The 12,111-nt window shown below is 41.2% G+C and overlaps 1 protein-coding gene across 1 annotated transcript in view; it reads left to right on the forward strand.

Moving 5' to 3' along the window:
- SPIDR (scaffold protein involved in DNA repair) overlaps positions 1 to 12,111 on the forward strand; it is a gene marked incomplete at its 5' end in the record, with an annotated part of 358,863 nt that overhangs the window by 92,706 nt on the left and 254,046 nt on the right. Inside the window, one exon of the mRNA XM_079722236.1 lies at positions 9,751 to 9,998. Within this exon, the coding sequence (XP_079578362.1) occupies positions 9,751 to 9,998 (248 nt within the window). The remainder of the gene's footprint in view (positions 1 to 9,750; positions 9,999 to 12,111) is intronic.

Raw genomic sequence — 12,111 nt, forward strand, 5'->3', positions numbered from 1 at the left:
TGTAGGTTTGAGTTGGATGCCCCTTAGCCTCCAGCTGACAAGGGATACGTGTGCCACCCCTGCCTGGGTCTGCCAGAAGGCCGTGTTGCAGAAAGACGTGGGCTGTGTCTTTTTCTGAACATATTTGAAACAGAGAGAATGGTCAGACAGGTTGTGTCACAGACTGCATCCATATTCCAGTCATATACTGTCTTCCTTGGAGGAAGGGTGCTTTTCTTTCTTCTCCTGTACTCACTCGCCAGGCCATGTGGTCCTGGTTCTGGACGGATCTCTGCTGCGGGGTCCTCCTGTACTTGGGCCTGCAGGCGCTTCTCCACGCTCAGCTGCTGCTCAGTGAACTTGGACTGACCCAGCAGGTTCCTTCTTGAGTGCTGCAGTTTCTCTTTATTGCTCTTTGTCTTAGGATGAGCCTTTGCCCTGCTGTTTCTCATTTCCTCCTTGTGCTCCTCAGAGCAGGCACTTTGGACGTTAAGATGAGGTGGGATGGTGCTTTTGTGAACCCATAAGATGAGGTGGAATGGTGCTTCTGTGAACCCGTGTCGGTATTCTGTCGTTCTCATTGGGCTGGAATTGGAGGTTGGAAACATTTGGTTTGGGGAAGGCAAGCCAAGTGGTTTACAGAGGTGTAACCATGGGTGTAGCTTGTTAAACCTGTCTACCTCAGAAAATATTTTTTTTTTCTTGAATGTGTGAGAAAATCTGTAGCTTTTGTTTCCCTCTTACTAGCTGGCAGTGATTTTCATGGATAAAGTTTCAGGCACAAAAAGCTCACCAAGTAAACAGTGAAAGTGTATCTCCTATCAGTAGTTTAAGACTCTGTTGTCTAGAATTTTGTTGCTTTTATTGATTTTTAATCCCAGAAGAAAATAAAATACTGTTAGGAGCTGGGATTCTAATACACTCCTTCCATTCTTGGTGGTTTTGCTGTCCTTTTTCACGCAACCAGTGTAGTTCTTGATAAATAGCCAGTGAACAGCCCACTGTTACTTAAGGAGTGTGTGTGTGTGTGTGTGTGTGTGTGTGTGTGTTACGATTCCACAGGAATTTAAAGACCACATGGATAAGGATTCTGGTGTCCTAGCCCCGCCCCCAGTATATCCACTGTACCCAGAATGATTTCTGATATTGACACACAGCAGCATTCAACTACTTTGTTAAACGAATGAATTCCATTTTATAATTATGAGTGGACATGAGGGCATTTGCTAACTAAATTTGTTGGCTTATCAGCTACCAGTACTCTTCATTCCCCTTAATTTTTAAGAGTGGTCTTGGTTTTGGCGGTGTTACTTGTCATGGCTGCAGTGGCGTATCTTCTTCAGCATATTTGCTGTTGCCCCTACCTTTTAACCTTCTTAAAAATATTCAGTAGTGGTTGTTAGATTTAAAAGCTTCTCAGCAGGCAGGACCTTATACTTCTCTTGTTCTTTCCTTAAAATTCCCCTGACTTCTCATTTGTACTGAGTTGAAGAAAGGGAGGCCGAACCAGGATAAACATGGTGAACTGGTCATAGCCTGGCCCTCGCTGATCCTCCCAGGGCAGGTCTGGGCTGGCCAGTAATTGGGTGGGAAGCCTCGGAGAGCAGAGGCAGTGCTGTCGGGTGTGGCCCTGCCACTTTGCAGGGCTAGCAGGCGCACAAGGTGCTTCCCTGGCCCCACTGGGGACGCCTTCTTGCCTGAGCTGAGACCAGGGCTCGAGGCTTGTGTTTTTGTTTGAGCTGTTTTCTGTCCTGTAATTGGTTATCTCAAGGAATGATTTTAGTTTAGTTACCATGCTCCTTTTGTTTTACCAGCTGGCTGAGTATTTAGCTACAGAGGCATCATCTAAAAATGAAGAGGTTATCATTTATTATTGATATTCCACTGTTGCTCTTGGTGTGATCTTTCTATAAAGTTTAGAATTAAAAGCTTTAAATTCTGAAAGTTAGAGTGGTGTTTCATCTGGCTGATTGGTTTCATTTGCTTTACCCCAGAGGGTCGGTTTAATCTTGCAGCTAACTTCTTAACTTTGTTAGTGGATGCAATTTTTATCCAGGAGGACCCTACACATGTAGATGTTTATACATGGATTTAGATAAAGATTTGATTTATAGGAATCAGGACGCTTCAGTTCAGGGGTAGCTCTTTACTTACAAAACTCTTTCCTGAACATTTCATGAAGAAAATTTGTAGATGGGATTATAGGTAGTAACTTTAGCTTAAAGAGTATCAGATGAATTGCATAGAACATTATGCTAATTAATTTTTTAAATTAAAAATTTATGATACTTATTTTATTTATTTATTTTTTTTTGCGGTACGTGGGCCTCTCACTGTTGTGGCCTCTCCCATTGCGGAGCACAGGCTCCAGACGCGCAGGCTCAGCGGCCACGGCTCACGGGCCCAGCCACTCCGCGGCATGTGGGATCTTCCCGAACCGGGGCACGAACCCACGTCCCCTGCATCGGCAGGCGGACTCTCAACCACTGCGCCACCAGGGAAGCCCTATGATACTTATTTAAAATCTATTTTCTAAAGAAAAAGACTGATATTGTTGAATATCCACCTATTTAGAAAATTGTAGAATTTTTTTATTCCTGGTTTTCCAGCTGATTACGGCTCACATTTTATCCTTGTGAGCTGTGTGCTTCCCATTTTATCCTTGCTCTCCCCATCGCTCAGATGTTGTGTGCACTGCCAGATAACTGGCAGATTTTAAGGGAGAGACAGTGGAGTCTTTTTATCATCTTGGCTGCACGGTATTATAGATTATTAAAATAAAGAATCCCTAAAAGTAATGGAAGTCGTGGAGCCATTGTGATTCCTACCGTACAGTCTGTGGGAGGTTGTCTACGATGAGGTGGAAGTCATAAATGCACCTTAACTGGGTTCAAGGAGCCCAGAAATTAGAGTGCTGGCGGCCAGCTTGTCCTCACGTGTGTCCTCCATGAGGGCATCTTACAGGTCAATACCTTGGATTGTTTCTTCTCCAGTGGCCTCTTTGCCAAGCAGCTGAATTTCCAGCCTCCTGCTAGGTGGCTCTCTTTGTCTGTGCTAGTCCTGTGATCGTTTAAAACTCCCTGTATTCCAAAGAATTACCTTCTTTCTGCTGTTCTTTGCTCTTGAATGTGTCCTCTATTTCAGTTGGTAGCACCACTCTCTGGACTGTCATGAAATTTGGCCTTTCCTAGTGCGTTACTTTAACCAGCTGATTCTTTATCTGAAGTATTTTCAGTAGTGCTATTTGATTACCAAACAGTTTTAGAATAATGAATATTAAAGTAGTAGGCTGGAAATGAATGAACACTTGCCAGTGTGCTGAATTACTTTCAGCACATTAAAACACTATAGTAACTTAATTTGCTAGAGCACTTCATCAGTGGGGCTGGGAATGGAAACAAGTCTGAAGGCATGGACTTCATCACTGACTCAGAGCAGTCACTGGTACCAAGAAGCCACACTGGAAGGAGGTGAGTGAATTTGCCCCAGTTCATCATTATCCCAAGAAATAAATTTAGAACCTGTTTCCCATTGATGATGGGTCATCTGATTTATCTTTTTGTAAGAGAACGTGTGTGCTCTCTACACACACACCCAGTCTGTAGGGTTATGTTGTTATTGTCTCTTGCCTCCCAGTGTGAACTCTAAACTTCCATTTGTCTAGACTTGTCTGTGTATCTTGAATATCCATGGTACTTCGCTGCCTTATGTGCTTTCTTTTCTCTTTTCTCACTTTATCTGTTAAGAATTTTAAAGAAATGTCTCCTTTATTTGATTTCAGGGTCTTTATGGAACTCTGTCTCATTAGATTTTCTCTCTTGCATAACACCTTACACGTAGTGCGTACTTAATACATATTTGTTTAATGGAACATTTTCTGTACTTGGAGATATTTAGCAGATGGTTAGTTTTCTTAGATGCAAGTAACAGAAAACAAACGTAGCTAGTTTAATAGGAAAAGTAAATATTTTGGAATCATGCTAGTATATCCTGAGGAATCTAAGGTAAAGCTGAAGGGTGAACGGGGCCTCAGGGAGACCTGGGAACCTCACTAGCAGGAACTCACGGATCTTTCCTTTAGAGATTTGTCAGTAGTGTGTCTCAGCTTCTACCTCTCAGACTCTGTATCTCTCAATTCAAGATCTGCAGAATCTGCTTGCCTCAGATCTGGTCAGTTGCCTACCTAAGGCCAATCATAGTAGACACATGACTGTTCAGACATGGGAGACCATCCCTGTGGCTGCTTGGAGGTGGATGGCTGTCCCCCGGTAGAAAGGCAGTTGTTCTCTGAAAGGAGGGGTCAGAAATAAATTGTAACGGATGTCTCCTACAGTGGTATTTCTGACTTCTGGAAACTGAGCCAGTATGGGTTTGGTAGATTGCAGGTGACTTCAGCTGTGGTCCTGTTAGGGTGTTGTCCTTGCCTTTGCTGACTGATTTCATAGGAACTGCTTGCTCATGTCTTAATCTTGTCATTTGTGATACTTAATCACTAATTCAGGAGACTCCTAGTTCTGAAGTTCATTGGGTCAGAGGAGAGAAAAAGAGTCATAATACTAATAATTTTGTTATGTTTTAAACATTAGCAAATTATGATCATAGCTACGTAGTCACTCTTTGGTTCTGTGAATTTGACCACTGCAGTATTTTTTCTACTGCAAAGGATCCTAATTTTCTCTTCCGTATTATTTCTGTAAATGGGCTGTAAACCTGAAGAAAGTAATTGTATATGAAAATTTTCAGAGGATACCAGTTGGTTAGCTTTCCAAAGAAAGCAGGAGAAAATCAGCCTCTCCGTCTGTATCTCTGTGTCTTTCTCTCTCTCTCGTATTTTGCTATGGCAGCCTGAGCAGACCAATACAGAAGGCGGTGCTGAGAAGTGTGGTGCTGCTGTAACAAATATCTTAAAATGTGGAAGTGGCTTTGGAACTGGGTGTGGGTAGAGGCTGGGAGAGTTTTGAGGTGCACAGAGGCAAAAACTGGGATTGCTGTGAAGGGACTGCTAAAGATGATTCTGGTGACAGCTGAGAAAGAAGAGAAATGATTATATTTTTGATACATTTGGTTAAATAATATCATATTAATTTCATCTGTTTCTTTTTATTTTCTTAATATGGCTACTAGAAAATTTAAAATTACATAGCTTTCTTTCATTGGGCAACACTGAAATAGAGCTACATGTATGAACATGGATAAATATAAAAAGATAATATTGATGGAAAAGTAGGTCATTCAGAGTTGTGTTCACAGGATACCGTTTAAACATTTTATATAAAGTTTTGGGCTTCCCTGGTGGCGCGGTGGTTGAGACTCCGCCTGCCGATGCGGGGGACGTGGGTTTGTGCCCTGGTCCGGGAAGATCCCACATGCTGCGGAGCGGCTGGGCCCGTGAGCCATGGCCGCTAATCCTGCGTGTCCGGAGCCTGTGCTCCGCAACGGGAGAGGCCACAACAGTGAGAGGCCCGCGTACCGAAAAAAAAAAAATTTTATATAAAGTTTAAAAGCTTGCAAAATAATACTATACAGTATTTATGTGTGTGTGTGGTAGAAAAAGGATAAAAACAGGATGTTAATGAAATGCCAAATTCAGGAGAGAGTTACCTCTAGGAAGGAGGAAAACTAGAACAGGAAGAGAGATATAGGAAATTACAACTGCATCATTAAAAAAACTGAAGAAAAATTTGTATTGTGTTAATATTTGATGAAGGATGATTGGGTAATGAAAACATGTATTTTTTTATTATACTTTTCCATGTGCTTAAATTATTTCATAATAAGTAGTCAGTATCTCTGATTCTTGAAATATTTCTAGTAGAATTTTTCCATTTAACTAAGCGATGGGAGAGCCAGTGAAGTAACTTGTGCAACTGCAAAACAATAAAATAGCTGCACTGTGATTCAGAACCAAGTCTTTCTTCATCCAAAACTCATAGCCCTCCTTTCTCATTAATCAGATTCTACAGTATAAAGATAAAATGTAAACTGAAGCTTCTGAACCCACAGGCTCCTCTGACCTGTCTTTGATTCTTCCCTTCTCCTCTCATCCCAGGTACATGCACCTCCGCATGCCTGCACACAGACACACCATGCACGTGCATTCATGCACACGTGTGCACATGTGCACACCATCTTTGTGAAAGAATGTGAGTTCCTTACTGTCAGGCTGGGGCTAAGACAGCTAGTGTCTGGTGAGCTGTACTTCCTCTCTGTGTCCATGTGAGGAAAGTTCCTCCACGTTCATCAGGATTTCAGGCTTGGGGGAGCAGTTCTAAAATAAAATATGCTGAAGTGTTGCCTCTTGCTCTCTTTTGCTAAAGATATTTGTTATGGCCTTTTGCTTCCTGTTAGAAATGCCTATGTGAAGAATACCTGGTTTCCTTTGCTGACTAAGGCATTAGTTGTCTTTTTGATTGGCTGCTGAAGACATTATTTGTTGTGTTCCTCGTTGTCCTTTACATAGAGATCCTCTTAGGAATCAAAAAAAAACTTTCCAGAAAATAAATACAAAATTTAAAACATTTACTAAATGCTTAATGTGTTAGATGTGATTATTTCTCCAAATTGAAGATGAGGAAATAGGCATGGGAAAGTTAAATAAATCGCTTAAGATAACCTGCTGTTGAGGGCAGGGCTGAGCTTGAGATGATGTTGGGGTCATGTCTGTGCAATCTCTTTTTTCTCAAATCCAATCCACTTTTCTGTCTCTTCTCACCTGAATACAGGTTTAATGTTGGTGATATTCGTAAGGTTCCAACCTGAACCTTGTCTTCTTACTTTTACATAATTTCCATAGACAGTCTTTTCTAACTCTCATACCTTCATGCACTGTTTCTGTTCTTATGATCCCTGAACTTGTATCTCCGTGTCATATCCCTTTCTTAAGGCTCCAGACCCATAGAGCCGCTGCCTCTTGGTCAGTTTTACCTCAACTATTTCATAGGCATTGCAATATTAACATATCAAAACCATATTTAGTATTAGCAACTATCCCTCTCCAGATATATTGGACATATAATATTTCCTGAATTCCCGTTCTTGATAAATGTACCTCTCTTGCTGCTCAAACCAGGTGCTTGGGGTCTCCTTTGACTCTGCTTTCACTTTCATTTCTAACATCTGGGAGTCCTTAAGTATTGTTATATCTCCTTCCTTATTTTCTTTCTGGTCCACTTATCTCTACTCCCACTTCCCTCACATCTTCTTTATCTCTTGCTTTGATTACGGAAGAGCCTTCTAGCTAGCTGCTTTGCCTACTTGCTCATAGTAGAGTCAGTTCTTCAGAATGTTGTTTGGATGATCATTCCATATCAAGATGTGACTTGGTTAGCCCCTGTTAAAACTGCCTGTGGCTCCTCCAGTGCCTCAGAGTAAAGCTGCATGCCCTGCTCTGGTCTGCAAGGTGTTCAGCAGCCCTCTCTCTTCTGCTGCTTGTAGATTTTCCTTCATGTGCTCTGTTCTCTCTGGCCTCATATTTGTGGTCTTCCTGTTCCTAGCCCCGAATGTACTTCCTTCTCTCTCTGCCTAATAACCTACACTTAGCTTTCAGCTTTAGGTGGCAGATCCTGATTCAGGTGGTAGTTCTTTCCTTCTCCCCTTCTCCCTGTGCCCCACCTGGCTTTGTTTTCCTCTTGTTCCCGTAGAGCCTGAACAACACTTCAATTGCAATACTTCCACCGCATTGTTTTATGACTATTTCGTTTTGACCTCCCCATCCCCACAAAGCCCTGTGTCCCCTTTGCTTCTGCATGTGAGTCCCCAAAACAGGCCACGTGTAGCTGGTTATTTGTTGACATTTTTCTAGGACAGTGGTTCTCAACTGGGGATGATTTTGTCCCCCAGAGGACATTTGGCAACGCCTGGAGACATTTTGGATAGTCATGACTGGTGGGGCAGGGCCAGTACATCTAGTGGGCAGTGGCCAGGGATGCTGCTAGACACCCTGCAATGCACAGGACAGGACCCCACGTTATCCAGTGTGAAATGGCAACAGTGCTGAGGTTGAGAAGCCCTGCTCTAGCAGGAAGCGCAAAACTTGAGAGTACTAAAAGAAAAGACATTCCATAACAAAAAGATGAAATTAAATTTGGAGTTCTCAAGTAACATATAAAACTTTTCAGGGTTGAGGAACTTAATTTTCAATGTAAACGACCCTGGTTCTTTTTGTGGCCTATTGTTAATATTTATTCGGAAGCTGTGTTTGGGGGGAAACGTGACCCCTGAGCTTATTACTGGGTTAGCAGTATTTAGTAATTAAACACTTCAGTAATGCAGTAATGTAGGCAGTAATGCAGTAATGTAGGCATGCAACTGAGATTATGAAAAGGGTAGTGGAACTAAGCTCTTCTTTTGAGAATTTTTTTCATTTACTTTTTCATATTCTAAATGCACCTGGTAACAGGTGACCTGGTTTTTGGAGGAGGTGTGGGGATGGGTGATGTCCTTTTTAAGCTCTTAAAAAGGTTTTAACTATAAAATCCTCAAAAAAGGCCAAATGTGGTAAACCCTTTGCCTTGTGTGTAGATTAGGAAATGATGAAAACCATAGTGCTAACCAACCTCCACACACACACACACCCACACCCATGCACACACCCACACCCATGCACACACCCACACACATGCACACACATATACCCACAAATGATAACCCTCATCCACTTGTATCCTCTTCACTTGTTCTAGCCAAGTGCCTGCTATAATGCCAGTGACACAGTCCATGCTGACTATCAGTAGAAAGGGCTCCTCATGAGGGTCCCTATAGCTACACTATGAATTGACCGGGTACAGAATCCATTCAACTAAATGTACAATTTACATTTAGTAAATTTAAAATTTAATGTAGGTATTAAATTAGGAGGGGCTACTGATATAGTGGATAATTAGAATGTTGAAGGGTAAATTGTTGCTGACATTAGAACAATACGGGACTGACTTGCAAAACCAAGTAATGGAAAAATAAAATACCTACCACACTTGAAAGTTTTAGCATGTGTCTGGGCAAAGACAGCAAACATTGCAGAAGAATGTTTTGATTCTTTTCTCCAGGATTGGCTGTTGATATGACTTCTGTTTTATAATCTGGTTTTCAAAAAAAATTCTTACTTATTTGGTAGTTCAGAAATTTGAGTAAAAGAAAGAATAGGAAATGTTAGGAAGAAGACTCAGTGATTCATTCTTTAAGTAGTTCCTGTTGGTATTAGCAGTTTCAAATTAGCCTCTTGAAGATATAATATTGTATTGGAATTGTGTGGGAAAAGTCCATTTTTCAGCTTTAGGTTGGAGACTTCTTTGTTAAATTAAGTGGTTTACACCTGAAGAGGCAATTTTCTTTATAGTTGGCTTTTAACAAATAGTGAATATTATTTACCCCACATTAAAATTCAAAATCTAAACAATACTTTTTTTCCAATAGGTGTTAGATTACAATGACTAATGGCCATTCAGGTTGGTGTTATGAGTTCAGTTTTTGAGACTGACATATGTGTGGCACATTTCTTTTAGTTTATTGAAGGAAGATTGAGATATTTGTACTGAATTTGGTGGATTCTGTGAGATAGTGCCTGGCTTACAATTGATTTAATCTCTTGTCTTTGGGTATATGGCTTACTTAGTTTGGATTTTGTGTCAAAATAGAAGTTTAAGCTACAGATACTATATCTGCAAAGTTTTTTCAATGAATATAGTCATAATACAATAATAGGCATGTGTAAATGTGAATTTTAATAAAGAGTTCTCCAAATTTAATTGCATTTCTCTTAATTTTTTTTTTCAGACAAATCCTACAGAAATTTTAGAGTATTCATCAGATAGTGAAAAAGATGAGTCGGAGAATGTCTTGTTCATTGATTCAGAATCCTCTCACAAATACCACATGGATTTTGGATCAGATGGAAGACAGGTTATGGAGAGACTGATAAACCCGAGGGTAAAATCTACAGAGACCATTTTACATACACCCCAGAAAGAGACAAAGCTTCTCAAGACTCCAGAAAATTCAGCAAAGAAGAAGAAGCTTTTAAGGTTAAATTACACCTTTTTAAATACTTTTTTAAAAAAGTTTTTCTCTTTCTTAAAAAGCCCAAATACCTACAATGTTAATTTAAAAATACTTATTTACTTGGGAAGGAAGATTGACAGAATAGAATTATAATTCTGATAAGCAGTTATGGAGTCCTAATTTCTAGAGATTGTTTATGGAATTGTTCATCCTAGTTGAGCATTCACTGTTTCAGTCATAACCAGCTTATGTGACTGTTTTCCTTAATGGAGATTGGTTGTTTGGGTTTATCAAATTTTATTGAGCACCCGTGTTCCAAGTGCTATCTTAGACAAGTAAGACAAGTAAATGACTGTTCCTGTTTTTGAGTAAATTATGTCTAAAAGAGGGAAGTAGAAATATAGACTATTGAGATTACTTTTGTGATTGTGGTTGGCCAGGGAAACAGTTACAGATGCAAAGACTTATGGGCAAGGATTCATGGGCAAGAAACTGTCTGGTGTGTGTGTGAAGAACCATAGGGGCCAGGCCGTGGAGGGCCCAGCAAGACGTGTGAAGGGGCCTGGTGTTTGCCATGTAGGGGGACATGTCCCAACCCTGTGTTGTACCTCATCTCTTTGTGTTTTAAATTAGAACAAAACAGTGAAAACAAAACCCCAGTGAAAGTGAGAAGGAGAACTTGTGGGAAACAGTGCCACAAAAGCTGACTCAGTGGACAGTTTCAAGGAAAAAGGAGTGTAGTAGGAAGTGTAAACATGGCGATGAAGAACACGGTTTTAGATCTGTTCAGGATATGTCTGCGTCAAGGAGGGCAAGTACAATGCACACCAAGGAGAGCCCAGTGACACTGCCGGACAGTGTTGGTGGACTGGTGGAGGAGGAGGCGAAGGGCTCGAGTTGTGGACATGGTGCTGTGACCCCTCTGCTAGAAGCTGGGATTCAAGGCAGGAGAGGGGTGGGGAGCTTAGGTTGCAAGTTTGATCAGGCTTGATTGGGATCCATTGTCTAAAGAGATCGCAGAGAAAAGGTGAGATGGATTTAGAGAGTAATAGGGAAGACCCAGTGGAGGCAGAGAGGTTAGGAATAATTACTCTCAGTGTCCAGGAAAGGAAGTGGGAGAGGGAGGCCTGTCTTGAATAAAGGAGTGGAGAGGAGAGTAAAAGGATGTGACCGAGTCTAGTGGGATGGACATAGCATGGTGAGTCAATTGATGCCTGTTCACTGTATTTTTTTTTTAACATAAGACAAGACAGAAGGCCTTATGCCCAAAGTGAAGAAGCTACAGCCTCAAATGAATATGGTGATGGTTTGTAATAGTCTCTGGAGAAAACAGGAAAGGAAGCAAATTAAAGGGATATGAATGTCTTTGTTGAAGTTGATCCTATGCAATTAGAGAAGGTCATGTTCCCAACCCTGTTGGGGGCCTGCTGTGTGCCAAGCACTGTTTCATGTCCTGGAGGCACAGCAGTGAACAAAGGCAATGAAAACTCTACCTGTCCTGAGGGGAAGGCTGATGAGGAGCCAAGAAGTAAAGTAGACGTCATGCCAAAAGGAAATAAACTTTACGGAGAAAAAGTAGAAAAAGAGGGGCAGATGGCCAGGAGGAAGGGGAGGACGTTTCTATTTTAAACAGGGGATCAGGGAAGCCTCTGAGAATGTGACTTATTGAGCAGCTGGAGGAACAGAGCTGACAGTTCCTGAGTTGCGGTGGGCGGGTGGTGAGGGGATCCTATGGTTTGGTGTGGTTTTCCTTGGTGGGAATATCATGAGGCTTTTTTGGGGAGTTGAGGTTATTAGTCTTTTGCTTTCTCTGTACATTGACTGTGCAAGTTCTTTTCACAGTTACCTGGGGTTTGAGTTTTTCATACTTCCAAACAAAAATTGGAGTTTCCCCACTATCTTTGCTGTTTGGCATCAAATGCTTTTATACTTGTATGCATACATTTTGGGGGAGTGTATAAAAGTTTGTATTTGTGTGGTCAATTCTGTAGGTCGGTCGTATTGTGTCAAGTTGCCTCCCAATTACTTTTTAAACATAGGAAGTTCTGTATCCTTAGTAATAGTAATCTCCTTTTATACATATTGTGTTATCTTCTTTCAGTTTTATTGAGATTTAATTGACATAGAGCACTGCGT

Source organism: Hyperoodon ampullatus, assembly GCF_949752795.1.
Source record: "Hyperoodon ampullatus genome assembly, chromosome: 17".
Lineage (NCBI taxonomy): Eukaryota > Metazoa > Chordata > Mammalia > Artiodactyla > Ziphiidae > Hyperoodon > Hyperoodon ampullatus.